The sequence below is a fragment of the Miniopterus schreibersii genome (genome assembly GCF_964146895.1).
Source record: "Miniopterus schreibersii genome assembly, chromosome: 16".
Taxonomy (NCBI): Eukaryota; Metazoa; Chordata; class Mammalia; order Chiroptera; family Miniopteridae; genus Miniopterus; species Miniopterus schreibersii.
In genome coordinates, this window is record NC_138116.1 from 7012239 (window position 1) to 7040230 (window position 27992).

General features: G+C 38.9%; 1 protein-coding gene across 2 annotated transcripts in view; it reads left to right on the top strand.

The window, feature by feature from the left end:
* LOC308546675 (ATP-binding cassette sub-family A member 6-like) overlaps positions 1 to 27992 on the top strand; it is a 50133-nt gene that overhangs the window by 12865 nt on the left and 9276 nt on the right. For both annotated transcript variants that reach the window (XM_081115856.1, XM_081115857.1), the window contains exons 6-29: positions 1364 to 1467; positions 1854 to 2080; positions 5501 to 5642; positions 6404 to 6589; positions 6708 to 6855; positions 8223 to 8388; positions 9450 to 9508; positions 10565 to 10675; positions 10987 to 11162; positions 11373 to 11492; positions 11725 to 11863; positions 12422 to 12512; positions 13330 to 13469; positions 14105 to 14221; positions 15523 to 15688; positions 15917 to 16083; positions 16992 to 17134; positions 18316 to 18453; positions 20815 to 20922; positions 21892 to 22065; positions 22294 to 22407; positions 24374 to 24490; positions 26019 to 26096; positions 27581 to 27672. In XM_081115856.1, the coding sequence (XP_080971982.1) occupies positions 1364 to 1467; positions 1854 to 2080; positions 5501 to 5642; positions 6404 to 6589; positions 6708 to 6855; positions 8223 to 8388; positions 9450 to 9508; positions 10565 to 10675; positions 10987 to 11162; positions 11373 to 11492; positions 11725 to 11863; positions 12422 to 12512; positions 13330 to 13469; positions 14105 to 14221; positions 15523 to 15688; positions 15917 to 16083; positions 16992 to 17134; positions 18316 to 18453; positions 20815 to 20922; positions 21892 to 22065; positions 22294 to 22407; positions 24374 to 24490; positions 26019 to 26096; positions 27581 to 27672 (3223 nt within the window). The remainder of the gene's footprint in view (positions 1 to 1363; positions 1468 to 1853; positions 2081 to 5500; positions 5643 to 6403; positions 6590 to 6707; positions 6856 to 8222; positions 8389 to 9449; positions 9509 to 10564; positions 10676 to 10986; positions 11163 to 11372; positions 11493 to 11724; positions 11864 to 12421; positions 12513 to 13329; positions 13470 to 14104; positions 14222 to 15522; positions 15689 to 15916; positions 16084 to 16991; positions 17135 to 18315; positions 18454 to 20814; positions 20923 to 21891; positions 22066 to 22293; positions 22408 to 24373; positions 24491 to 26018; positions 26097 to 27580; positions 27673 to 27992) is intronic.

The following is a 27992-nucleotide window of genomic DNA, read 5'->3' on the forward strand; positions in this document are numbered from 1 at the left end:
TTCAAAAGCATGTTTTATTGCTAAATTTCTTCCAAGGTCAATCATATATATCCCACTAGAGGATGACACACAAAAGATCATAGAGGCATCCAACATATGTCTGTAGTGAGCTCACAGGTGTACGCTGCAAGGGATACAGAGGGTGACCAAGAGTGATAGGTCCCAGTCTAGCAGTACAGACATATATTGGGCAGATATATTAATGATATGTGCAAGGGAAGGTCCTTGAAGGGGCTTAGACCAGGGGTTCCTAATATGCTTGGCATTAGAGAAGTCCTATCTGGGGGAGTGATGTTTTAACGAACATTAGAAGAAATAGCACATGTGGGGTGCTAGGGGCACTGTGCTAAGTTAGATAGAAAAAAGGCACGTGTGAAGGCCCTGAGGTGGAGGACATCTGCTAATGTGTTTGGAAGATGAGCAGCATAACTGAACAGAGAACACAAGGAGCATGACGGGCCAGCGGGGCCGAAGTTACTCAAGGGCTAGAGCCCGTGGCTTCCTTTAATCCTAGGGCAATGGAGAGCAACCCAGGTACTTTAATCAGGGCAGAGGCATGATGAGAGTCCCAAGCCTAAGGTAACAGTCTATATATAGCCTTCAGGATGGATTGCAGAGGAGTCAGAGAAAATGCTATAAAATAGTGAGCTGATGGTGGCGTAGCCCAGAGTGGAGGCAGCTTAGAGGGACGTGAAGAGAGCTGAGGACCCCTTAGGAAGCAAAATCGAAGTGACTAGTAGAACTGTCTCTTCCCCATTCCTCCACTGACGGTCTACTCTGTTTTGCGTTTTTGTGTTGGCCTTAAACATGGAAGTGAATGAAACACAGAGCCTGCTAGCATGAGTCGTTACAGTCAGGTGGTGATGAAGCAACAAAGTAAACTAAAGCAGGGATAAAAGATAAGTGACTGAAAGAGTTATTTTAAATATGTTGTTTTACAGTAGCGGGGAAAGACCTCTAGCATGAGTTTACTTTTGAGAAGAGAGCAGGATGGAGGGAGTGAGCCATGGATTCCTCTGGAGGGAGGGCATCTGAGCACAAAAGAAGTTCTAGCCCTGGAGTGCATTTGACGTTTTCAGGCACAGCAAGGAGTCCAGTAGGGATGGAACTTTCATTTAAAAAAAAAAAAATTATGTCCTAAGCCTCCCTGTGCATGCTGTGGCCTCCATGAACCAACTTGCCTCGTTGAGAATTTCCGTTTGCTCCTTTTGTTCTGTGTGGTTAAAGGTTCTGACTGGCTATTTTCTCTTGGCTCTTTTCTCTTGGCTATTTTCTCTAGACTATTTTCTCTTGGATCCTTGTTTCTTACCCTCCCAGTGCCTCCATCCCATAACATTAATTCCACTCTTCTTTTGCTTTACAGCGCATTGCTGGGCTATAGAAAATGGGTCAAGATGTTCACTGGCCAAATACTGGTACTCAGGATTTGTGGCTTTACAAACCGCCATTAATGCTGCTATTATAGAAGTAAGAAATGTTCTAATAAATAATGTAGACTCATGCCAGAAGCATCAAGATTTTGATGAAAGGTGGTCTATACTCAGTTTCCACACGGTTGTATAACGAAGCAGGTATACAAATGGTGAAATGGGATCTAGGCAAAGGAACACATTACTTTTTTTTTTTTTTTTAATCTTTAAAATTTCCAGTAGTTATAGAATGAAAAGAACTTGCAAAAGCAATGTCCAGGGAGGTCTGTGTGCCCTTCACCCAGTTTCTCCTCATGCTGATATCTTACATTACCACGGGACAGTAGTAAAACAGGGAAATTGACATTGGTACAATCCCCATAGCTTCTTGATTTCACCAGTTTCTGGACCTGAATGATCTTGTTTGTTTAAACCCTTTTTTAGATCACGACAGGTCACTCTGTGATGGACGAGTTGATGTCAGTCACTGCTGTAAACATGAAGACGTTACCTTTTATTTCTAAAGGCATGCTTCAAAATGAGATGTTTACCTTCTTCTTACTGATTTACTTCTCCTCGTTTATATATTTTGCATCATTCAACATTACAAAAGAGAGAAAAAAGTATAAGGATTTGATGAAAGTGATGGGTCTACAAGATTCAGCATTCTGGTGAGTGACTGATTCAGACGGTACAAGTGAGTAAGAGGAAGGAAGGAGCAGTGAAAAGAAGTATCACTGTCTCTGAGGGTCACGATTTAAACCCGATACATTGGCTACTTTTTCTTTTGACTTTTTGATTTAGTCTTGGTTACATTTTGCCAAACAAAACAGTTACTGTAATTTGCTGAGCACTTCTTCTGGGCCAGAGTATGTTAAGCTTATGCCATTATAGAGCTACCTTTAAGGTCAAAAAGAGTAAAAGAGTTGTCCAGTGTCAAATGGGTGATGACCGCCGGAGCTGGGACTGCAACCCAGGTACCCTTATGGCAACTCTCTGGCTAGATCTGCCCACAGTAATCGTTTGATTTCTTAAGAGTTCCTTGTGTTGAAGAGAGGGTAATCCTGTAAAGCCTAGCTTGTGTTCAGGGGTTGGGTCACCAGGGATGTATTCTTTTGAGCAACTAAATATCGTATGTTATGGTTTAAAAAGATAGCCTACGTAATGTCCCCAGCACATACGGCACCCAGGCTGGCATATAGGGAGGGCTTAATAAGAGTCTTTTTTTCATATGTTGACATATTTATATCTTGCTCTCTTCCATTATAAAATTTTGAAATGCATATATGTGTACGTATCTATGTGTGTGTGCTTGTCTTAAAATGAAAACAGCCTTGGCCAGGTGGCTCAGTTGGTTGGAGCATCATTCCGTACACCAAAAGGCTGCAGGTTCAGTTCCTGGTCAGGACACATGCCCAGGCTGCGGCTCGATCCCCCATCAGGGTGCATACGGGAGGCAACTGATCAATGTTTCTCTCTCATGTCGATGTGTGTGTGTGTGTGTGTGTGTGTGTGTGTGTGTCCCCTTTCCTTTCTCTCTAAAATCAATAAACATATTCTTGAGTGAAGATTTAAAAAAGGAAAAGAAAAGAAAAACAAATAATTGAGTACTAGAGGCAAAGACCTAGCAAAATAATAAATAGTAAGATTGGTAGATGGAAATGCAAACCATACAAGCTCTAACTGCCGAGAGGCCCAAGCAGAGAATTCTGCAATACAATCCGTTCCAAAATCTATACTGCCTAGGAAAAGAAAATAACCAATTGATTTAGCCCAAAAGAAACCTGATGTTTTTCAATATTGAAACCTAGGAGGCATTTCTGTGTATCATCCTCATATCCAGAAAATTCTATTTAGGAATGTGGAAATGTCTGGAATAGATGAGAAACTATTTATTGGACAATCTTTTGAAAGCCCCACGTTCTCTGAACCTAAAGTGCGGTCTAGGAAATTGTTAACATACTGTAGTTCCCGTATGTTTTCAGGAAGTGGATTCTGCAGAACATGGTATGCTTTTTCTAAACTGCTGATATTTCTAATGCAGGCTGACTCATTGTAAAGACAGAGAGTTTTGATTCTGATACATATGACATGTGAAACAGAAAAAGAGGAAACTGTCTTTCAATTAAATAGAAAGAAGAAGAGAGTTTTTTGTAGTGGAGCTTTGGGAAGTACAAAGGAATAGGTGGAGCCTGTGAGGGAGGAAGAGAGAGTGGACCTGTATAGAAAAGATCCTCTTTCAGTCCAGGGCATGTCTTGTGGGGCAGCATCTCTGCAGTCACCTGAAATAGGTAGGACCAAGTCAACTCTAGATTCAAATCCAAAGGTATTGGATATGTAGAGGTGGATTCATTCTCAGGATAAATACTTCTTAGTAAGCATGTAACCTAAAACTTAGCAAAATGAATATATACAGTGTCCCCCAAAAATGTATACACATTTTGAATGATTATAAAGTCATTAACATACAGTTTATTTTGAGTTCTCAGCTGTTAAAGTGTGTATATATTTCTTCGGGACACCCTATATACTACATATATATATATATATATATATATATATATATATATATATATATCTCCTTAAAACTAAGAAGGAAAAAATTCTGAAGCTTTTTAGGAAGTACAGAATGTCTTTTGCAAGTTTTATGACTTTTTTTACTCATGTAATAACTGTGAAATGTAATCAGTATTTATTCTTTAAGTGTCATGTCTGAATTGCTCTTCTTTTGTCATGAAAGTTATCTTGAGTTCAGTAACATCTCTCCGACCCCTACCCCCAACTCTGCAATGAGTTCCTTGTTCTAGATAATGTTTGCGTTTCCTGTACTTGTAATTCCCCTACCCTGTGGTTTTTCAATTCCTACCTACTGTAGTTCCTGTATGTTCTCAGGAAGTGGATTCTGCAGAACATGGTATGCTTTTTCTAAACTGCTGATATTTCTAATGCAGGCTGACTCATTGTAAAGACATGAAATTTAAAAAGAAGTCTCACAGCAATATTTTTTCATAGCAACGTATCTCACAGGCCAAGAAAAACAAAAGAAAAAAATTAAACAATATCAAACTAAAATTAAAAATTAAACTATATCAAACTAAAAAGTTTTTACACAGCAAAGGAAACCATCAACAAAATGAAAAAACAACTCACTGACTGGGAGAGTATTTCACCAATAATATATCTGGTAAAGGGTTAATATCCAAAATTTATTAAGAACTTATAAAACTCAACACCAAAAAAACAAGCAATCTAATTTAAAAAATGGGCAAAGGACCCAAATAGACACTTCTCCAAAGAGGACACACAGATGGCCAAGAGATATATGAAAAGATGCTCTATGTCACTAATCAGAGAACTGCAAATTAAAACCACACTGAGATATCACCTCACACCTGTCAGAATGGCTATCATCAGTAAATCAATAAATAGCAAGTGCTGGGGAGGGTGTGGGGAAAAGGGAGCCCTCGTGCACTGCTGGCGGGGATGCAGACTGGTGCCGCCACTGTGGAAAGCAGTATGGAGTTTCCTCAAAAAATTAAAAATGGAGCTGCCTTATGACCCAGCAATTCCACTTCTGGGAATATATCCGAAGAAACCTGAAACACTGATTCAAAAGAACATATGCCACCCCTGTGTCCATTGCAGCGTTGTTTACAATAGCCAAGATTTGGGAGCAGCCCAAGCGCCCTTTGGTAGATGAGTGGATGGATGAAAAAGCTGTGGTGCATTTATGCATTGTATTAAAAAAAAAAAAAAAAGGAAAACTAAAATGTTTATGGGCAGGAGAACTTTGGGATATAGTCATACAATGAAATCTACAGTGGTGTATATTATTGTATATGTTGATCGGTAAAGGCAAGGTGCAGAAGAACCCATGCAAGATACTATTTATGCAACGTTCATACTCCTTATGAATCCAGAGCTGACTCCTAGCCAGCAGGCACAGCCAGGCCCGTGTAATATTAGTACTACTGTAGTTATTAACCTAGGCGGCAGGCACAAGGGCAGTCACTCTACTATTCATTAGGTATTTTGTGTTTTCAGTACCTCATAATAAAATTAAAGTAATTGCAATCACTTTTTGTCCTTAGGCTCTCCTGGGGTTTAATCTATGCTGGCTTCATCTTCATCATTTCCATATTCATTACAATTATCATAACATCTACCCAGACTGTAGTCATGACGGGCTTCATGGTCATGTTCACACTCTTTTTCTTATATGGCTTGTCCCTGGTAAGTTCACGCGACGACGACCGCTTTCTCTGCTTTCCGTCTCAGCTGCATGTGGCACAAGTGGCCTCAGCAGGCAACGACAGGCTGCCTCTCTCGCGTCCGTTCTGTGTGTGTGCGCGTGTAAGTCTCTATGAGTGTGAGCAAATAATGTCACCTAAATAAAGTTGGACCTCGCTTTTATATAAAGATCCAAGTTCATGAAATGATGCATCTAAAAGAAAAAAAAAGTATTTTGACTCTACCTCAGACTTTCGTAGATGATTAATGAGGATGCACTTGAAGCGTGAACCCCTCACTTTGCTCCAAACTCCCCCACCACGCGGTAGCTGTACACAGTAGCGCTCTCCCTCTAGTACCCCACCTTGCGGTGACGTCTCCCGTCAGCCCTCTCTCCTTTCTCTGAACAGCAGCCTCTTTTTTTTCCTCCCTCCTTTCAGGGTGTTTTCTGCAGAAGGTATTCAGATGCTCTTGAATATGTTTTCGTTTCTTTCCATCACTTTCCAATCCTCCATTTCCACCCTTCCCCAGGCAATTCTTCCAGCTTTCCCCCACCCTTTCCTCAGCAACAAAAGCCCAACCTTTGAATAGGACAAATAGGGACCCCATTTATAAAAGGGTTGAGAGAAGGACTGAGCCTAATTGTTCCTTAATATTTTCATCACCGACTCACTCGTAAAGATGCTGTGATCCTTAATTAGCTGTGCCACCAGCGTTGCTCAGTGAACGGAATCTGCGTAAGGGCTGCCTGTCTTCTCTTTCAGATACATTTAGCATTCCTGGTGAGCGTGTTAATCAAGAGGACGGCCCTCACCAACCTGGCCGTGTTTCTTCTCACCCTCCTTTTTGGGGGTGTGGGACTCTCTACATTTCACAGACAACTTCCTTTACCTTTGGAGTGGATTTTGAGTATTTTCAGCCCTTTTGCCTTCACTGCTGGAATGGCCCAGGTAAGAGAGAATAGGGCTTCTTGAAAAAGGTTACTTAATAAAATGATAATTCTTGTTACTACACTGTATTATTTTTATTTATTTAATTTAAGTATTATTATTTTTGTTTGAATCTTAGATTATCCGCCTGGATTATAATATGAATGGTGTAACTTTTCCTGACCCATCGGGAGACTCATATGTTATGATAGCAACTTTTTTCGTATTGGCTTTTGATGTTTTTTTGTACTTGGTATTGGCATTATACTTTGACAAAATCTTACCCTGTAAGTAATAGTGGATTTTTCTCTGATCTCTACAAAAGTTGATCAGATTAAATACTTCTTTTCCCCTTAAGGTTCTATAAATGTATTTTAAGAAATGATGGATAACAAATACTTCGCATCACAGGCAGAATGAGTGCTTTATTTCTACTTCGTGGCTTTAATGGTCTGGAAAAATGTTTATGTAAAAACAATCATTCTTTTCACTTTAATATAATAATACACAGTATAAATAGACAAAATGATCGTTTTAATACATATGATAATTATATTGTATTAAATAACATTACTTTTTTCAAGGATCCCTGAAAGTGTTTTCAAAGAATGATATTTAGGATTTGTATCAGAACAAGTTGAAATGGCTTAGTTCTTAGGATGATTTTGGCTTAGACAGTGTAGGGCCATGGTACAGTGGAAGTGCTTTCTAGTAAAAATGTGTTCTTACAAGAATGTTGGCAGACTGTAAACTAAATACAACTAGAAAGAACCTCGGGTGTGAGGTAACCAGTGTCTTCCTCCCCTTGTTGTGGGACGACCATGTCAGAAGGGAGATATCCATCCCTTAAGAAAATCACAAAATGGAAATTAGAACATTTTCAGAATTATTCTGAAAAGTTTTCTTATATTGCTTATGTTTACAGGAGCATATTGCCCAGTTAGATTTCCTTTATCTTGCAAACAACCAAACGTTTCCCATAGGCCCAGAATTCCTTCACATACACTAGAACCAGAATGCTTTTTCCCTTGCACAGTCTTCTTACTTATCTTTTTTTTTTTTAATGTTTCTTCCACTTTGACTAGTTAAGTTTGTTTCTGTGTATACCTGTCTTTTTTTTATCACTTCTGGTTTTTATCTTGAAGAAGTAGTAACAAATACTACTTCGTTTTCTTTAAATCTAGAAAAGGACCATATATTCATCCTGAACAAATACAGTTGCTCCATGTACTGTTAATTCATGTACCATAGAGATTTCAGTATTATGTTCAATCGTATTGCTGTGGTCAAATGATTTATTAAGTTCACAAATATGTTTGCAATTAATTTTATTCCATAGTAAGGCCTTCCCCCAAAATATTTGGTTTTATTCCTTCTGAATACCCTTTTAGACCACACTGTACTCAAACCTTTGATTTATGCTTTGTTGAAAGTTCTGTTGGTTAACTTTTGTGATTACTATGTTACTTCCTTTGAATTTCCATATCTTAATTATCAAGTTTTCTTGATAATATGCTCAGTCATAAGAAGTTAGAAAAGAATTTCTCTGTGATGCTTAAAATTCTAAGATATTCTGCACTGTTCCGAACAAGGATTCTTTTCTCACTGTTTTAATGTTACTGATCCAATATTTTATTGCCTCTTGATTAATTAGATGGAAACGAGTCCCGTTATTCTGCATTATTTTTTCTGAACTCATCGTCTCGTTTCCAACACCGAAGGACTAATAAGGTCATTGAGAAAGAGACAGATCCTGAGCATCCCTCTGATGATTATTTTGAACCAATAGCTCCAGAATTCCAAGGAAAGGAGGCCATCAGGTAATTGCAATTATACTAATATAGGGTACAAGGCAGTTCCCTTTGGAACTCCAAGGTGCACTCAAGTTTGACAACCACTGATCTAAAGGTGTATGTGTGTGTGTGTGTGTGATATTCATGTGAAGAAATCCAGCGAACCTTTAGACAGGTGAGCCTAAATCTCAGGGTCAAGGATGAGGTCAACATTAGATAGGTGTTGAAACCATGAGGACCAATGAGATAACACATCGACTGTGTTGAGAGTGAGGTGAACGTAGAGAACGCTGTGGAACACAAAGATGATGCATCGGATGAAAGAAGAGAACCTTGTAAAGAAACAGATGGTGTGTTAAATGAAAGAAGAGAACCTTATATTTATATATAGAAAAGTAGGAAGAAAACCAATAAAGTGGAGCATCCTCTTGAATGTAGACACTTTTAATAAGGAGAAAGTCATGAACAGTGACCATAACCCAGTATGTAAGGATAGAAAGGTATTTGTTGCATTTGGCGATTAGGAGGCTACTAATGATTTCGATATGCAGAGGTTCACTAGAGTCATGGGTTCAGAAGCCAGGGTGCAGTTGATTGAGGAGGAAGTGAGAAGTGAGGAAGTAGGGATGTCAATTTTACACTTTTATTTTGAGAATTTTTTCAAGATTAGGGGAGAGAGAAATTCAGTCCTATCTAAAGCAGATCCACTGGCCAAATAGGAGCTATCAGAGAAGAAAATTCAGGTGACAGAGGGCTTTGGAGATGATGGTTATAGAAAGCAGATAAATGCTCTCATCATGACGGGGGGAAAAATACCGTGTGTTCTAAGACTGAAAGGAGAAAGTGAGGATGATTACAGAGCGTTCTACTTTTCCAAGCTAGTAATTTAATCACAACTTTGTAGAGATACTTTTTCTACTTCAGGGGAAGTGATTTTCCAAAAATAAGCCGTTGTCATCCTGAGTAGAGTGGTGGTGCCATCCCTTATTTCACATGAAGTGGCTGACTGCATCTGTCTAGGGTTGTTCATGATCCACACCATTTTTATTTCTGTGTTGTCTAAGTAAGCACCCCTTTTGTCATTTCAGAATCAGAAATGTTAAAAAAGAGTATAAAAAAAAGTCTGGAAAAGTGGAAGCATTGAAAGGTAAAGAAAAACATTTAATTGTTTTATTGACTTCTTGATTTCAAAACTGGGGAAAATTCAATGTTGAAAATGAGAAAATATAAATAAGCAAAACAGAAAGAAAGGAAAACAAGCGTGCAGCCTAACTCCAGCACGTGGAAAGCAGCCGTGGTTAAGAACTGCTTGTAAAATCCTTCTGGATGTTTCCTGGATCAATTAATCTACAAAAAGGGGATTGTGCAATGAAAAATGCAATTTTACTTTGTTTTGGGTTTTTTTTAGATGAATTTGCAATAAGGAATGTTTTCTTTTATTTGCACTATGAGGAAAGAATATTTAGACTTAAAATTGATAAATTTTTTTTACACTCGCCAAGAAAATCACATAGTTTACATGTGCTGGTGAGATTAACGAAAACAAGATGACTAATACCATTGACCACGAATTAAATTTCGCAAGTCAATATCCTATGACGTAGTTTATAGTGTTGAATGAGCCAGCATATCTGATATGAAATATTCTAACAAATATAGCTTTCTCAAACAAATATTTAAGTAAGCCATAGATTTTCCTGGAAGTTGAGAGTTCTCTGTCCTTTGTGTATATATTGTGTTTATTTTCTAGCAAATGCAGCACCCCTCAACTCAGTCTTTTTTGTTTGAGATTAGGCCTTTGATAATTTAATGTACTTGTATCGGCAAGTTTATTCTCACTCCAGGTTTTTCTCATCAAACACCATATAGATCTGTGGTTTCTTTCATTTTAGCCAAGGATATATCGAGGTATTTTTAAATTTATTATTTCAATTTCTAGAGTGCATTATGAGCTACTTTTGCACTCATCAATAACCGTGAACTTTTTTAGGTCTAACCAACTTCAATTTATGCAAGGATTTCCTCTTGTTTGGAGTGGGAATAAGATAAAATTAACTCTAATTCCAAATATTAACACTACACTTACTTCCAGTGTGCATGCATGTGCATATATGAATATGTAAATATATGTCCCTCTTATCCGTCTTTAGAAGCAGCCCTGCCCAATGCTGTCTGAGGTGTTAATATTTTATTTTAAAAACAGGCTTGTTCTTTGACATATATGAAGGTCAAATCACAGCAATTCTGGGTCAGAGTGAAGCTGGCAAATCTTCGTTGCTAAACATCCTTAATGGGTTGTCTGTTCCAACAGAAGGTGAGCAAAATGATTTTCTCAAAGGCAAGATGTCTGATATTAGAAGGAGGTCATATGTAGCTTTTCTCACTTCAGGGAACTGTATGATTTTGAATGTATTTCCCCAGTTTTTATGAAAAGTAATATATTTATTTCATTGATACATATATTCCAGGGAGAATACATAATAATCAGTAGTTGTTAATAAATCGTGAAGTCATCATTTTGGATGTTTGTGTGCATATGCAAATATTTTCATGAATCATATCTCCAAAGCATCATTAATCGTATTATCTTGCCAATGTTAAATTATTTTTCACTTCTTTTCTTAGGGTCTGTTACCATCTACAATAAAAATCTCTCTGAAATGCAAGACTTGGAGGAAATCAGAAAGATAACTGGCATTTGTCCTCAATTCAGTGTTCAATTCGACATACTTACTGTGAAGGAAAACCTCAGGCTGTTTGCAAAAATCAAAGGGATTCAGCCACAGGAAGTGGATCAAGAGGTAGATGGGCGTGCTTGGATTAATTAAACTGCTAACCACTTATCAAGTTAAATCATGTCCACAAACTTCCCCTCAGTGATTTACCTGTCCTGTTATGAATAGAACGTAGGCTTTGAGGCTCCATAAAAAATACCCAATGCTGTAATGAACAGTTAAAATTACATACTATGAATCATCCTGGATTTTAAGCTTGTATATTCTTTCCTATAGGTACAAAGAATATTATTGGAGTTGGACATACAAAATATTCAGGATAACCTTGCTCAACATTTAAGTGAAGGACAGAAAAGAAAGCTGACCTTTGGGATTGCCATTTTAGGAGATCCTCAGGTAAGTACCATTATGCATGGGGAGGAATGCCGATGGGATATCAATAAAAAGTAGCAGAGCTTTTCGTTGTAATCAATCAAGAGAGAATCTGCTATGTTTAACTATGAATAGAAGCATATTGGACATCCGTGGTTGGATAGTTATTATTTGTTCGTTTTCTATTGTTATGCATGCCATCATCAGGAAATCAACATGGGAGAGAGGCATATTTCATATACCCCCTCCTTTGTAGGTTTTGCTATTAGATGAACCAACTGCTGGATTGGATTCCTTTTCAAGGCAGCGAGTGTGGAGCTTCCTCAAGGAGCACAAAGCAGACCGAGTGATCCTCTTGAGTACCAATTTCATGGACGAGGCTGACATCCTGGCTGGTGATTGCTGATTTTATCTCAGTATTACAATAACGGATTTGGGAAATAAGTATTCCCAGGGCCAGAGCCCTGCTCCCATTGCCTTAGTGTGCCTGTATTACTTACCAGTCTGGGGGAAAACAGGAGCCTATTCCCACTGTGGAATTCCTTGTCAACTGTACGGTTGCTAGATTATGACCACTGATAAAAAATTTATGATTTTTTTTCAGATCAGCTCTTAATTAATGTAAACATCCAAATATTCCTTATATATATTTGGTTGAAAATACCCACTAAATGCTTTAGCATCCCATTCAGAGTAGAAAATTCACCCATGTAATTTCTGTTTTTTTCTTTTTTTAAGTTTTGGAGGACATGAAAATGAACTGGAACTCATAAGCTCATTTTAAATGTATCCATTTTAATGCGTATTTCAAAATTTTAAATGGACAGTAGCTATAGCAGTGCCCATAGAACACTTCTCCTTTAGAAGTCTGAGTGTTGGCTCCTCATTGGTATTTCCCAGACATGGAAGAAATGACGTCCATCACCCTTTTTCTCTTGTTTCTGTTTACTCAGATCGAAAAGTGATCATGTCCAAAGGGAGACTGAAGTGTGCCGGCTCTTCTGCCTTTTTGAAAAGAAAATGGGGTCTTGGATATCACTTAAGGTAAGGAATTTAGGGATAAATTGAATATATATGTCTGTATTTTCAATACTGGTATATCAAAAAGGTAGACAGTTATAAGAGAGATTGGGCCTTATGCTTAGCTCTGCCAAGCTGTATTGATCAGTGTTTCCCAAATGTTTTTCCTGCATCTCATTGCAATAAGCAAAATTTCAAAATTATCAGCCCAGGCTGACAGATCATAGCAGGGCTACTTTATGGACCACTTTCCACCCTCCATTTCCTCAGCTGATCAATGCAATCCTGTGACATGTTTCCTTCTTTCATAGGGTACAAAATCAAATAATTTTTGAAGCTAATATCAAAAGTGGGAGTAAATCGGGTGGCAGAGAGTAAAGAGGACTGTGTCTAACAAGAAAGTGTGTCCAGGCAAAAAGAATGAACATGAAAACACTATGGATAAATGAAACATGACTATTGGCCAGATTTTCCCATTAGCCACTAATTCCTGATAGCTACACGGTCTGGTGCAATAGCGATTTTCCCTAAGAAGTCTCTTCTGTCTAATGTCCTACTTCCCTCTGTTTGTCTTCCTATTTGATATATATCAAGTTTCAATTCCATCATGTATTTGTTTGTATATTTGTGGTGGTTCTGAGTTTATACACCTTCTCTGTATAGATCAGAAGATTTTTTTAAACCAATGGCATTATTATTATGATTATTACTCATTCATTTTGTTTGTTCCCTAAAGCCAAGTAAAGGTAGTACTCAAAGGCTGGATATTCAGTACAAAGCCCTTCTTTTGTGATAGTGCTGGAGGAAACACAAATGAATTGTCTTTTCTTTTAAACATTAGTTTGTACAGAAATGAAATATGTGATCCAGAAAAAATAACATCCTTCATTAAACATCACATCCCGGATGCCAAATTAAAAACAGAAAGCAAAGAAAAGCTTGTGTATACTTTGCCTGTGGAAAGGACAGATAAATTTCCAGGTACCTTAAATATGATTACATTGGAATGAAGTTTGGGAACAAGTGCTTACATTCTTATTACAACCTTTATTGTTTAATGGACTTGGGTTTTGTTTTAGGTTGGTTTCCTAAGAAGCTAAACTAGAGATGAGGATCTTTAGTGAGATTTGTTTGGTAATTGATGCCCAGAGGCAACAGTAGAGAAGAAAGGAGAAAGAAAGAGGGAGGGAGGGAGGAAAGAGAAAGAGAGAGAGAGAAGACTCATTTTGGAAAGTTCTTGAGATGTCCAAAGGGGATGGAATTTAGAACACAAGTCAAGAGGTAGCCTTTGGTGGGAGCAGCTACAGGCCTTCTCCCTGTACAGAAGGAAGACCCGGAATATGGGTAGAAGTACACACCGATTGGTGGTGTAGAGGTGGTATTTCCTCAGAGACATTTGCAGGAAGTTCATGAGCTGAGAGAGAGTGCAGACAGTCTGAAGACAGAAGGAAAGGCCTGACGTGTTCCTTTCAGAGGGGGAGAGCATTCCAGTGAAATTTTGATTTTGCTCACATTTTATGAACAATATTCAGCGTCATCTTTTAAACATGTTAATTCACTAAGTTTAGTTATCAATGTGGGCTCTCAAATGTATCTGTTTCTGTCTGTTACCTTAGACCTTTTTAGTGATCTTGATAAGGTTTCTGACCAGGGAATGATGAGTTACGACATCTCTGTGTCAACCCTGAGTGACGTCTTCATGCAAGTGGAAGGAGTATCAGCTATCGACCAAGGTACATTCATGTGTATAATTCATATAAAATCAATTTCCAAAAGATCATTTATCAGCTTAGCATATATAGTGTCTTATCCCTGATTCACACTAATTGGACTCTGCTCTTTGGGAAGGGCAGTCATTGCTTCCTGTCAGCATTCCTAGAACTGAACACAGACCCCTCTTGGAATATATCAGATTTGGGTTTGGAACCATTGCTTCCTTTTGGGCAGTTTTCTTCCATCCCCAGGTGTTCACTGCTTCTTGGATACTTAGAAAGGATGTGAAAGGCTCTCGATCAGGGTCATGAAGTCTGAACAGATATTTTGTATAAAAAGTGCTCTTAGCTTGTTCATGTATAAAAATTCCACTAAGGCCTCAATGGGGGAGAGGTTTAGGATCATCTCTTGTGGATTAGAATGGGTGATAATACTAAGAGCTGTCATTTATGGAGGATCTGTTGCAGACATTTTGATCAATGGGTAGCCATATTGCATTGCTTTCCTGCCAATAACCATTCCAACAGGTGGCATGAGCACCATTTGACACATGAGAAAAATCAGACCTAAGAGCGGTTAAGTGACTTGCCCTAAATTACACCACTTGTAAGTCATATATTTAGAAATCAGGTACAGGTCTTGTAGTTTCAGAGCTGGTTGGTAGTCTTTCATCTAGACTTGTAAATTACTGATAGCTTAATAGTAGACATATAGGCATCAATGATTGGCTACTTCTATGGAGAAGACTTCTTGAGGTTTCTCAGAATATTGTTACATATAGGGCTTTCTGTGCCTTTTAAAAGACTGGGCATGATGAGACCACCCTTGACTGAAGTCTTCTTTTGGCATCAATTCAGAATATTTTATCACTGAGTTTATTGAATGTGGACATGATAAATGTAATTTATTGCTTATATTGTTTGTTTTTTAACCACAAACATCCTAAAACATCTATTTTGTATTTTTTTGTTAATCATCACCAGAGGATATTGTTCCCATTGATTTTTAGAGAGAGTTGGGGGGAGAAGGGGAGAGAGAGAGAAACATCAGTGTGAGAGAGACACATTGATTGGTTGCCTCCACACCCCAACCAGGGCCAGTCAGCAACTCAGGTATGTGCCCTTGACTGGGAATCAAACCTGCAAACCTTCTGTGCATGGGCCGCCGATGCTCTCACCACTGAGCAACACCGGCCAGGGCCATCCTAAAACAATTTTTCTCTAAAAGGAGAAAACTGTGGTGATCCAAGGATGTCATTAATAATTTGTGTATGTGTGTGTGCACCTGCTCGGATGCGTGCATGTTTATTTTGAACAAGCAGAGATGTGGAGAGACACAGAAAGCCTACGTGAGATGGAGCCAGCTCCTTCTTTCCCCGGAACTCAGAAGACCATGAGTGACTTGGAACTCTGGAGAATGCAGATCTGCGCAATAGCGCGGCTTCGTTTCTTAAAGTTAAAACGTGGAAAGAGAGAGCTTTTGACCCTGTGAGTATCAAAGTACCGTGGTTTTGTTGGATAGTGAGTTTCAAAGAGGGATTAAACCACAATGACATTTTGTACTGTGGGGCATGCTAAGGTGTGACTTTCAGAATGATAGCACCTATCATTATGGCTGGCATGGAGTAAAGTTGATATTCTACAAATATTTGTGAAATGTCTGACAGAATAGATAAAATTGCAAAGATTCATACAGTAATGTTTCTTTCCTGGTAGACTGTTGGTATTTGGAATTGCATTGTTCCCAATGATTGTGGAAGTGATATTTGATGTTGTACTAGTTGAAAAGAATGATTGGGAATTTAAACCTGAATTGTATTTCCTCTCTCCTGGACAACTTTCCCAAGACCCTCTCACCAGCTTATTGATCATCAATAACACAGGTGAACAGAAAAATGAAATTTAAATCAAGCAATAGGTTATTTTTATGTAGAGGGGGGGAAAAGCAGACCATAAGAGAAGAAAATGTGTATCTAGACTTTACGAATAAGAAATGATTTCTGAGGAACTGTGCATATTTGTTCTAAGTTTAGAGGTGCTGGGGAGGAGGGGACAAGATAGAAGGATCCTGGGACTCTATGTAACCTGGCAGAGCAGAGCCGCTTATCTGCGTGGTGACCCTAAGCTATTATGTGAGGGAGAAATGTCTGTATTGATTGATCCACTCAATTCTGAGATCTCCTTGTTACAGTTGTTGGCTCCTGTGTGCGCTAGGCTGTGGGTTTTTCTGCTCTGACAGTGGCACTCTTTTCATTGCCCACTTTCTAACAAAAATATATTTATGTAATATACATGTATGTAATACATGTGTAAATACATAAAATACATTCATGCTTTAAAATACATTCGTACATATACCTATACATATTTACTTTTCTGTTATTTGGAGAATAAAGGAGCGAGGGGAGTGCTATTACTGGGCATTTTAGACTAGCCAATCTGAAGTACTCCTCATACAATTATTGTATTTTCAATACAATAATTTAAGACAAATTATTGAGCTCAAATGTATTTTTTTAGCCAAGAGTCATATTATAGAATTATATTGTCTTAATGGTCACATGTTAACTTGCATCAAATAGGATTAAAAAGCTAACACATCACAGGGTGAGATTTGATAAATAGAAGATGCTAGATTGGGCTGACTTTCATGGGCCAGTATTATTACTGTGATGCCCAAAGAGACATACCTTCATGTACCATAAATATAAATTGTGTATGTGGTTTATTTTTAAAAATTGACATATATGTTCTTGCTTTATATGGCCTTCTGTTACTGACTTAACACTAGAATCAAATATTGAAGATTTTGTACAGTCACTGAAGCATCAAAATATACTCTTGGAAGTAGATGACTTTATAAACAGAAAGAGCCCTGATGACCTGTCATACCTGTCGTACAATGGAGCTATCGAAGTCTCTGGGAAACAAAAGGTACCTTTGCCTCTTGCTGCTTGTTTTCGCTTTTCATGAAAAAAAAAAAAATCAATAAAGCACTACATTTTAACTGTCATAAAAACTGTGGAAAGTCAACCCTGCTAATATACAGCAACTTGACTCAAAAATGTTTTGGGTCATTATTAAATAATCTGTGAAGTTTAAATAGGTTTTTGTAAAAAACAATTTCTATCTTAACTTTTGAGTTAGATGATTTTTTTACATTCCAAAGTGGCTGAATAAAATTGCACAACTCAGACCAATAAGATATTGGAGCTTCTCGTTACCAGCCAAGATACTTATGAATTTAAGGGTTCCTATTCAATGGCGAACTACCCAAACAGTGTTTTCATATACTTAGGAAGTATATTAAATACTATCATAGAGCTCTTTCTAGGACTACTGAACATACATTCTAATCATAAGTAAACTCAGTCTTACTTGCATTCCAGTGAAAAACAGGGTCAATTGCATGAAGCTTCCTCTTTATTTCTTGCCACAAGGGGAAAAAACAAAAACCTCTGAAGAGGCATCATTGAACTCAGTTCTACCTAAGCCAAGTACACCACACAAAATGTAATCTCAGTGTGGGAAACCGCATTGCCCAGCCACTGCTTTACTTGTTACTTATCCAGCATATTACGTGAACTCTTGGTAATGTTGAAAGAACATTGAGCCTCCTGATGAATGAACGTTTTCATAACCCCAAAGAGCATAAACATTGTCCTAGAAAATGTGAAAATGCTTCTTTGGCAGGGTAGCCGTGAATATTTTATGAGCCCCATGCTTATTTCCTATCCGGAAAAACAGGGCTCCTTTGCTTGCTCACTGCAAACTCACAGTGTTTCCTGGTCAGGGCCACTTTTGAATTCCATCAGCTGAAATGGACTTCTCAGCAAAACAAGGACCACGTGCTCTAAAATTGGTAATACTAATAAAATCTCATATTGCTGACTATGCTAAGGGCCTAATATACATGACCCCATTTAAACTGTAGGACAACCCGTTCATTGTATACCCTTTCACAGGTGGGGATGCTGCTGCTCAGAGAAGTCAGTTAACTGGAAGATAGTCACACAGCTAGAATAGGACACTGTTTAGGGTGTCATATATAAAACTATTTTTCTTTGTTCTTTCATTATTTAGAATTAATATTTTTCATTTGCCTTTATTTGAAGGATTATAGGTTCTCAGTTGTATGCAATACTAAGAAACTGCACTGTTTTCCTATCCTGATGAATATTATCAGCAACGGGCTGCTTCGAATGTTTAACCATACACAGCAGATTCGAACTGCGAGAAGCTCATTTCCTTTAGTAAGTACTTTTGGATTGACTCGTTCTGAACAGTTAGGAGTTTGACAAGCTACCTGTGCATTCCCTCTTTAGCTTTTAAATATTTATAATTGATGGTTAACCCTAAAAAGTTAATTTTGTCCTTACATTTTAAACAGATTACATCTCACAGAATATGATTTTCTTTCCTCATTATGATCAGAGAATTCTCATGGGGGAATACTTTTTCATATGATGTCACAGTCTCCCAGAAAATTTTGTGAAAAGATGCTTACTTGATTGCAGGAGTGTATTGGAGAGAGAGTAAGACTGGGGGGGAGTGGGGGAGGGTGTACACACACACTGAATTGGAAACCAAGAACACTTGTAACCCTGTTTTAAAATCTTATAAATCTAATATAATTTGTTGGTGGACCCTTCATTGACTAGATGGGTAGTCGATTAACTGATTTGAAGGAGAATTTGCCAGTTCTTGGGCTAGATGCATTCTGATGAATCCCTTCACCCCCTCCCCCACAGTGGCTCTGCATTGCAGGGGTAGGGGTGGTGTCTGGTACACACAGGCTGCATTCTCAGAACTCTTTGTCAGCTGGCTATAGTGCGGCCTGACAGCTGCAAGCAGTGTTTTCAGCCAGGACAGCAGAAAGATCCTTCACCCCGGCCTTTAGTCACATTACTCCCTTCCTTTGTCCCTCTACCCCAGGCATGACAGCAGCTTCTCTCATCATCATCGTTGGCTTCGCTGCTCTTTCTACCCATGTAACAATTGCATGATTAATTTCAGTCCTTTTTAAGTACTGAAGGTGGTTATGGTTTTCTACTTAGAGCCCGTTTGGTACCCAAAAGGGATCTCTCAACTCTGACTCCAACTGGTTCTAACCAGTACATTGGAGGTGCAATAAACAGGGTTAGAAATGGAAGCTTCAAAAAGTGGAGCCCATTTCATGACAAAAGGGTCAAGTGTTAGTGGTTCTAGGGTACACACAGGAGCAGATGGATGCAATATCCTTGAGAGGTCGGGGGTGACGTACGCCTCTGTGAGCTGAAGCCACCAGTGTCAGTGAAGGCAGGAAAAGATCAAGCAGAGGTGTCTAAAGGGAAGTCTCCAGAAAGTGGAAACAGCTGGTAGTACAAAGAGATAGATGTTCCCCATTCTTGGTCCTTTAGTTTCCTCTTGTCATTACCTGTTTGCTCAAGATGAAAATGAACCGAAGCCCCAGTGGCACAGTCCTTCCTTCATTCAGCCATTTGTATGAAGATAGTAATACATTTCCCCAACTGCTGAAAAATGTACAGATACAGCCTCTGGAGCTTTAACTAAAGTTTGAGAATAGTGGAATTCTTTTGAGGCAGGCTGCTGCACAAGAGGCAGTCCTGTACCCTACCTGAGCATAAGCCCAGCCACAGGCAGACACGGACTTGGGGGTAGTGATGTAAAGTGTATCTCCTTGAGAACAGGCTGGGAAGCATCAAGTGGTCTTTTTAGGTCTGTGCTTCACAACACACCCACCCAGTTGCTGTGTTTTCGCATATCCATCACTAGGTTTCCTGAGAAGGACCTGCCGCTCAAGCCTCAATCCTGTTTCTCTAGGACCCTAATTCCTGAATAATTTTTGTATTGTGGTAAAAAACACATACCATGAAATTTACCATCTTACCCATTTTTAAGTGTATAATTCAGTGTGGTTCAGCGTAGAGTTCAGTATATCCACATTGTTGGGAAACAAGGTCTCCAGAACTTTTTTTTTTAATCTTGTAGACCTAAAACTCTATACCCATTAAATAAGAACTCTCATTACTCCCTTCCCCTGGGTCCTGGAAGTCACCATTGTACTTTGTGTTTTTATAAAATATGATACTTTTGATACCTCAGATAGGGACAATTGCGTAGTATTTGTCTTTTGGCAACCGGCTTTCCCCTAGAATAATGTCCTCAAAGTTCATCCATGCTGTAGCATGTGCCCCGATTTTCTTCCTTTCTAAGGCTGAGTAATGTTCTATTGTATGTATAGACCACATTTGTTTTATCCATTTGCCTGTCCATGGACGTTTGGGCTGCTTCTTCCTCTTGGGCATTGTGAATAGTGCTGCTGTGGAATGTGTGGGCAGATATATCCTTGAGATCCTGCTTTTAATTCTTTTTCATATATACCCTGAAGTGGATCCTGCATTATTTTTTTATCCCCCCATTTTTTTCCTCATGTTAAATTATCAGAAATCACACCCCCCACCACCACCACGAATAGATGCTGATGAACTACTAGATGTACACGTTTAATTTGATTTTTCAAATTGTTTCGAACAGCATATTCTTTGTGGTTATTAGCCTTTGTCTAACTTTTTTAAATATTCACTAGCTTAAAGTGCCTTTTATATTTGCAGAATTTTGTGCTGTTCTGGACTGGGCTTCCAGAAGGCTCCATGTTCATATATTTCGTCACCTGCAACATTTTTCCTTACTTCGCCATGAGCAGTGTCAGCGATTACAGAGTAAGAAAAGGGGGGGGGGAGAAAAGAGACTTCAGGGACCTCAATAATTGTGTTTAAAATGCTATGTGTTCAAAATGTTATCCTGTGAGCAAAACATGTAAGCATATATTGAATGTAGATGATGTAGTTAAACATCATTTCTATTGAGTCAGAAATTTACTTCCAAACACACAAAGTACTTTTTATTTCAACATTAAAGGGGGAAACACTGCCATTTTGCAGGGATTCAAGTGAATCAAAACCTTCAAAGGGGAATTATTATAAAACTTTCTACTATATGATTTCTTAGCTACAGAGAAGAGATCCTTGATGTTGACATTGAAGACCAGATTTAAGATTTGAATCCCCTTTCTAACGGTGGGAAATACAGGTTTTTGTTATATTTGTATTTGGTTATGTCCATTTTCTAAGTCACACAGTTCAGTGAGGTTTAGATAAGTCATCCTTCACCATCCTGAGCCAGGAACTCCTCCCCCAAAGCATATTTGGACAATGGAGAATTTATTGTCCTTCAGGTCGAAAAATAATACTCCTTTTGAAGGAGAGTCATTCCTTGATCATGATAAAATCTGCTTTTCTATTATGCATAAGTTAAGGTGGTGACGTGAATCAAACCTATAAAATGAAATGATACTCATTTTCAGAAATGCTCACCTTAATGGGATTTGCTAAATTCCATCCAACAGTTTATGCATAATTAAAATTATTAGAAGATTTGCATATTTTTAAAATTAAATTTATCGGGGTGACAGTGGTTAATAGGAACATGTAGGTTTCAGGTGTGGGTTTCTTTGTTACAAGATCTGTATATCGCACCGTGTGCCCACCACCCAAAGTCATACCTTCTCCCCATCACCATATAGAAGGTTTAAAAGTATTTGATTAGATTGTATTTAACATATCTTACAATGTATTCATTTTGACTTTGGATTTTAATTGGACCTATATACGTCCTGTGTTTTTTATCAGAAGAGAACCAAGTCCCAGCTATGGATTTCGGGCCTCTACCCTTCGGCCTACTGGTGCGGGCAGGCCCTGGTGGACAGTAACTTCTTTGCTATCATTCTGTTTGCAACCCATTTAATTTTCTACTTGAGAAACATAACGGACCTTTATATCACAAGTGAAATGGTGTTCGCATTGGTAAGTAGCACATTGCATAGAGATTGTCTTGTAAGGTAATTCACGATAAATTTTAACATTGGATATTTTATATAATCAAGACAGTTTCATTTTTATTTTGTCCTAAACTAAAACAAGAAAGCACTCAAAGTACACATTCAATAAAATATCTCAAAGTGTTTATAATTTAAATGTCCCTTCAGTTAATCATTTATCTTTTGACTTTGATATCATTTATGTTATCTTTAGGTTGTAGTGACGCTTGGTTATGCAGCCTCTCTTGTCCTTTTGATGTATGTGATATCGTTTATTTTTCGCAAGAAGAGAAAAAATAGTTGTTTTTGGTCATTTTGCTTCTATATTGTAAGTATATACACAAACATACAAATAGAGTTCTTTTCTTAAACTTTAGATGTAACCGTAAACAGCCACTTTTGCCCTGAGCCAAGGGAAAATGAATACCTTAAAATTACACCAGAGGGGAGAGAACATGTTGCTGATTCCATAATGTCCCGAGGAATTCACGCGCCACCCTTTGACTCGAGTTTATGGAGTACCCTGCAGGAAACATGAAGTTCAGGATGCTACTCTTGAGTTTATGAATCCTTCAGAGCACAGGGCTTCCTGGCAACACTAGGCCAAAAATCTGCTTGATACAGTTTGACAGTACAATCCATTTCTGCAGTCTCTAAGAAGTTGTCTTTTAACCTCAGATGCTGCTAATTTCAGAGACTGAAGATGTTTTTATACCTATGGCAGGGCACTTATTAGTAAATATGAATGAACAATCACTGAAAGTAACCTAGAGTCTAGTGGACTCCTGTACCCCCAGGGGTGTGGCCCCTGGGTATCTTAGGCCCCAGTCTAATAAGGGAGCACCCCGAGCGTCAGTCCGTATTTCAGCCCAGTAGGGGAGGTGTAGTTGCACTCATACACTGGGCCATGGGATATTTCCTTGGATGCCTTTTGGCATCTTCTCTTGTCCCAGTGGATGGGAAGGGAAAAGAATGAGCTGCAGAAGCAGAAACTTGGAGACCCAGTGGAATAAGCGGAGTCAGCTAAGTGGACTGACTGCAGGACTCCTTGTTATAAAAAATAAGGAGCTAGGGGGGGAAAATAGAGAAGTGTGATGTCATGGAAACTAAAAGAGAGAAATACGTAAACATGGACAATTGCTCAATACCTTTGCAGAGAGACTGGTGGTTGTAAAATGAGAGAAGTCTTTTGGATTTGCTGTCTAAAATGCTTAACTGTGCTCTTATTGAACACTTGATTATAATTTTGGTGATTTCCCCTCCACTTTTTAAAATATATCTTTATTGATTTCAGAGAGAGGAAAGGAGAGGGAGAGAGATAGAAACATCAATGATGAGAGAGTCATTGATTGGCTGCCTCCTGCACGCCCCGCACTGGGGATTGAGCCTGCAACCCGGGCATGTGCCCCAACCAGGAATTGAACCCCGATTGCCTGGATCCTAGGTCAACGCTCAACCACTGAGCCATGCCCTGCTGGGCCCCCCAATTGTTTTTTGATACGTAGATTACATATCCCCCAAAAACTTTAAATCCACTTAGTAGCAATACAGCATTCCTTTTTCTCTGATTCCTCAAGACAGTGTAGTTTTCTGGCATGAAAACTGAGCGATCACACCTGCCCAGGTTTGAATTCCAGCTTTGTCATGCACTAACTGTGCCATCTTGAGGATGTTACTTAATGTCTCTAGACCCTAGATTTCCCATATATAAAGGGAGGAATAATAAGAATAACTACATTACAGAGTTGTTGTGAGGATTAAAGTTAAAAAAAATGCATGCTAAATTATTAATGCCTGGCATTTGTATAATTAATATTCAATGAATTGAGTAGTTACCATTTTTTCTGGTTTTATTATAATTAATACATTAATAAGACCCAGCAAAGGTTCAATGAAGTACTGAAAACATACTTGTTGACTGATAAACTGATCCTTCAAACAGAAAAATAAGAAATCATTTTTGTCTCCACCCCCAACATTTACCAGTAATCTAAAAAAAATGAGTTCCTTGAGATCTAAATGTACAATCTCCAAAAAATCATTTATTTGAAATTAATGGAGCAGGTGTGACAATTAGAAAGCTTCAGTCTAGGGGAGAGGTGATACAGATTTTTTTTTATAAGCTCGTATGTATTCTCATTAACAAAAGCTTATCCTTTCCCTCTGCAAGGGGTCGTCTGCATGTAGGAAGATTTTGATGCATAGAATAAGAACATCTACATCTTAAATGTTTTTCTCAGATGTCAGTGGGCTGAGTATGTCTGACATGCACTATATTTCAACTTGCCTTGTAGACCTCAGCCATCTTGTTAGAGAATATGATATATGACATAAAGCCATCTACCTTGGTTTTGGGCATGATATTTTTTCCCTCATTCACCTTGGATGGATTTCTATCTTTTTGGGCAGAGGTAAGAAATATTATCAACCATATCACTGATTTTGAAATGCTTTGCCTAAATCTATAAAGACACAAAGTAGGCTACTGGTTCTCTGGGGTTTGGGGGGTGGAAGGGATGGGGGGTGACAGCAAATGCATACGATGGAAATGTCCTTAAGTTAAATTGTGGTATTGTTGTCACAACTCCGTACATTTACTAAAAATCCTTGAATTGCACACTTAAAAACAGGTGTATTTTATAAAGGCATGAAAATTTAACTTCAATAAAGCTGTTTAAAAAAAGCTTTGTCCTATGCACTTTGCAAAACATCCACTTATTCAAAACTTAATGCCAGGTTGAGAAATGTCGCCTAGATTCATGGGTATTCATCATATCCATTGTGAGGAATACACTCATGGACAGTATCATTCATTCACTCAAAATGTGTATTAAACATTATTCTATGTCAGGCACTGTGCCAGTCACTGGGGACATCTGATGGACAAGATAGCACAGTCCTACCTTTCACAGAGCTCAGTGGGGACAAAGGCCAACCTCAAGGTAGTCAACACACGGGACCTAAAGGTAGCAAAGGAGAAGGGGAGTATTTCAAGCACAGCCGATGTGCTCCAGAGAGGCAGAGACCCTTCTCAGGGGAGGCAGCATTTAAACACAGTCCTGAAAAATGGGTGTTAATTAATTGGAGGGAGAGCGAGGCAGGAGGTAAGCATGTTACACAGAGGGAAGCAAAGGCATGGAAGCAGGAAAGCCCAGAAAGTGCTAAATACATTCTAATGGAAAGAAACATACAAGGATATGAGCAGAAGAGCTCAGGCAGGAGCATGCTTTGGGTGGCCCTGCATCATGCCAAAGGAACAGCTTTAAACAAAGCAGAGAGAGCTCCCCTCAGTGTGCGTCCTCAGGAACCTTGAAAAGCCTTCCATTTGTAGGAACACTTTTCCACTGACTGAGCAGTTGGCCTGGGATTCTCAATTGAAAAATGTATTCCTTTGCCTAAAGCATCTTTCTCCTAAAATAGAAGTAGAGCTTCGAAGTGAAATACATTGATCTGGACCTGTCACACATTATTTTGGAGCAATGAGTTACTTTTTGAATGCATTGAAGAAAGAAGAACACAGCAGGACTAATTATTGTGGTGAAAACAGGCACCATTGCCTGGGGGGGGGGGTAGTTGGGGAGGGACCCTGAGAAGGCTACTGATGGCTCTTTAGGACAAATATTTCTGAGCCCTAGAATTTATCCTGATGAAGGCACCTCTCTCTGTTATGCTTTCAGTAGACTTTCAGCAGACATTAAACCAAAATATTAAAGGAAAAAAAGAGCAATTGGAAAAGACAAACACAGGTTACCTGCTCACTGAGAGACATTCAGAGTTGAGTAGAGGTCCCCACAAGGCTCTGCAGGGAATTGCTTGTCACCAGTGCATCTAGGAGACCCAGGCTTAAGGAAAATATTCAATATGTGAAATTCCTTATCATTTACATGTAAAGTGTAAAGCTGATGAATTTTCATTTTGCCATTTTTTCCCCCTTTGCAGAGACGTTTCAAGCACCAAATAAAATATCACGACCCATATTTTGACCTGAGTGGAATTGATGTTCTAATATGCCTAATAGTAAGAAGTACCACTTTTTATTTATTCATTGGGGGTAGTTATCATCTATAACGATTCCCTGATCTTGCCTGAAGTGTGCCAACTTTGAAGGTGTTTTTAATATAGTCTCAGAATAAGCAATTACATCTCAGCATGATTCTAAATCCCAGAGTTACTTTTTATATGCATGAATGGATGATATAAATCCAGAATTCCATACGAAATTAATCTTTCATGTTTATACTGTGTACTGCCTCCTCCAAATTTGAGAGAGCTTGTCAAAAATACAGATAAAATGTAACTTGTCTTTTGAATTAGAGATTTGAAAAAAGTAAAAGTTGAATAATAAAAATGAAAAGAAGAAAGTGATTATGCTGATATATTTAGACTGAAGATAGCCACTCTCATTGACTACAATGTGTCAGTACTTGTCTAGGCATAGAAGCAAATACAGACAGAAGTCCCTACCCCCATGGAGTTTATTTTTTGGTGAAAGGAGACAGATGATAAATGAGATAGATAATATATACCATGTCAGATGGGTGGTCAGGAAAGGCCTGGCTGAGAAATAGAGGTCTGAGGGAGACAAGAAACAAGCTGTAGAGATAGCTTGGGGAAGGAGATTCCAGTAAGGAGGGCAACAGTCAGCCTGGCTTATTTCAGGGTCAGGGTCAGGCAGGAGGCCAGTCTGGTTGTGGCAGAGTGACCAAAGAGGAGAGTGGTATGAAAGAAGGTCACAGAAGTCCTAGGGTCACGTGTGGGTGGAGAGAAGAGGTTACACAGTGTTCTAGGTCACTACAAAGACCTTGACTTTGTGTTGAGTAGCTGAGGGGTCACTGGAGGGTTTTAGGCAAAATGATATAATAGGACATGTTTTAAAACAGTAGCTGTAGCGGCTGTGTTGAGAATAGACGTTTGGAGCAAGGGGAGTAAAGGGAGACCAGGTAGAAAGGTGTTGTAATGTTATTATATTTATTTATTTTTATTGATTTGAGAGGGAGACAGAGGGAGAGAGAGAAAGATGAGAGAGAAACATCACTCAGTTGCCTCCTGTACTCACCCTAACTGGGGTTCAAACCAGCACCCTGGGCATGTTCCCTGACCAGGAGTTGAACCCACTACCTTCTGTAGCACAGGATGACACTCCAACCAGTTGAGCCACACCAGCCAGGGCTCTTTTTTTTCCTTTTTTTTTTAAGAATGAGAAATAATAATGACCTGGGCCTGGGTGGTGATAGCACAGACACACGGGTGGAAAGTAGTTGGGTTCTGGATCATTTTGAAGGTAAAACAGAACTTTCTGGTAGACAGGGTGTGGGCTGTGAGAAGAAAGGAGTCAGGTTCCACTACGCTAGATTGTCGCTGTATACCCGGACATCTTCCCTGATTTGTAAGATGATTCACATCTCTTTTGCCTGAAGACAAAAGGCCACCAGCTTAATTCAAATGTTTAAATAATATTTGTGAACGAAATGCCTAAATAGAAACTGTTTCTTTGCTCCTAGCCTTACTTTCAGGCTCTGCTGTTCATTCTCATTCTAAGATGCCTGGAAAGAAAGTGTGGCCAGACAGTCATGCGAAAGGATCCTGTTTTCAGGTTGGGTAAAGCTTCATGTCATACTTACTGTCGTGTTGTAATATCCCTAGATCGTGGCTGCACTGTCGGCCTGTCAATACAGATTTATCTTTGCAGTGTAGACAGCACACTGATTGCTGGCTGACTACAAGGAAACAGGGCTCCCAGCAGAGTTCTGACACTAACCAGCAGAGGGAAGCTTTCAGTCTCTCAGAAACCTAATGAGTCCTCAAGTACGCCATCCTGCTGTCCAAGAGGGTTACCCATCCCTGAACAGAAGAGATGGGATGGAATGGGCTGAGCAGCATAGTTCTGAGTTCTTCACAAGGGAGGGGGACTCC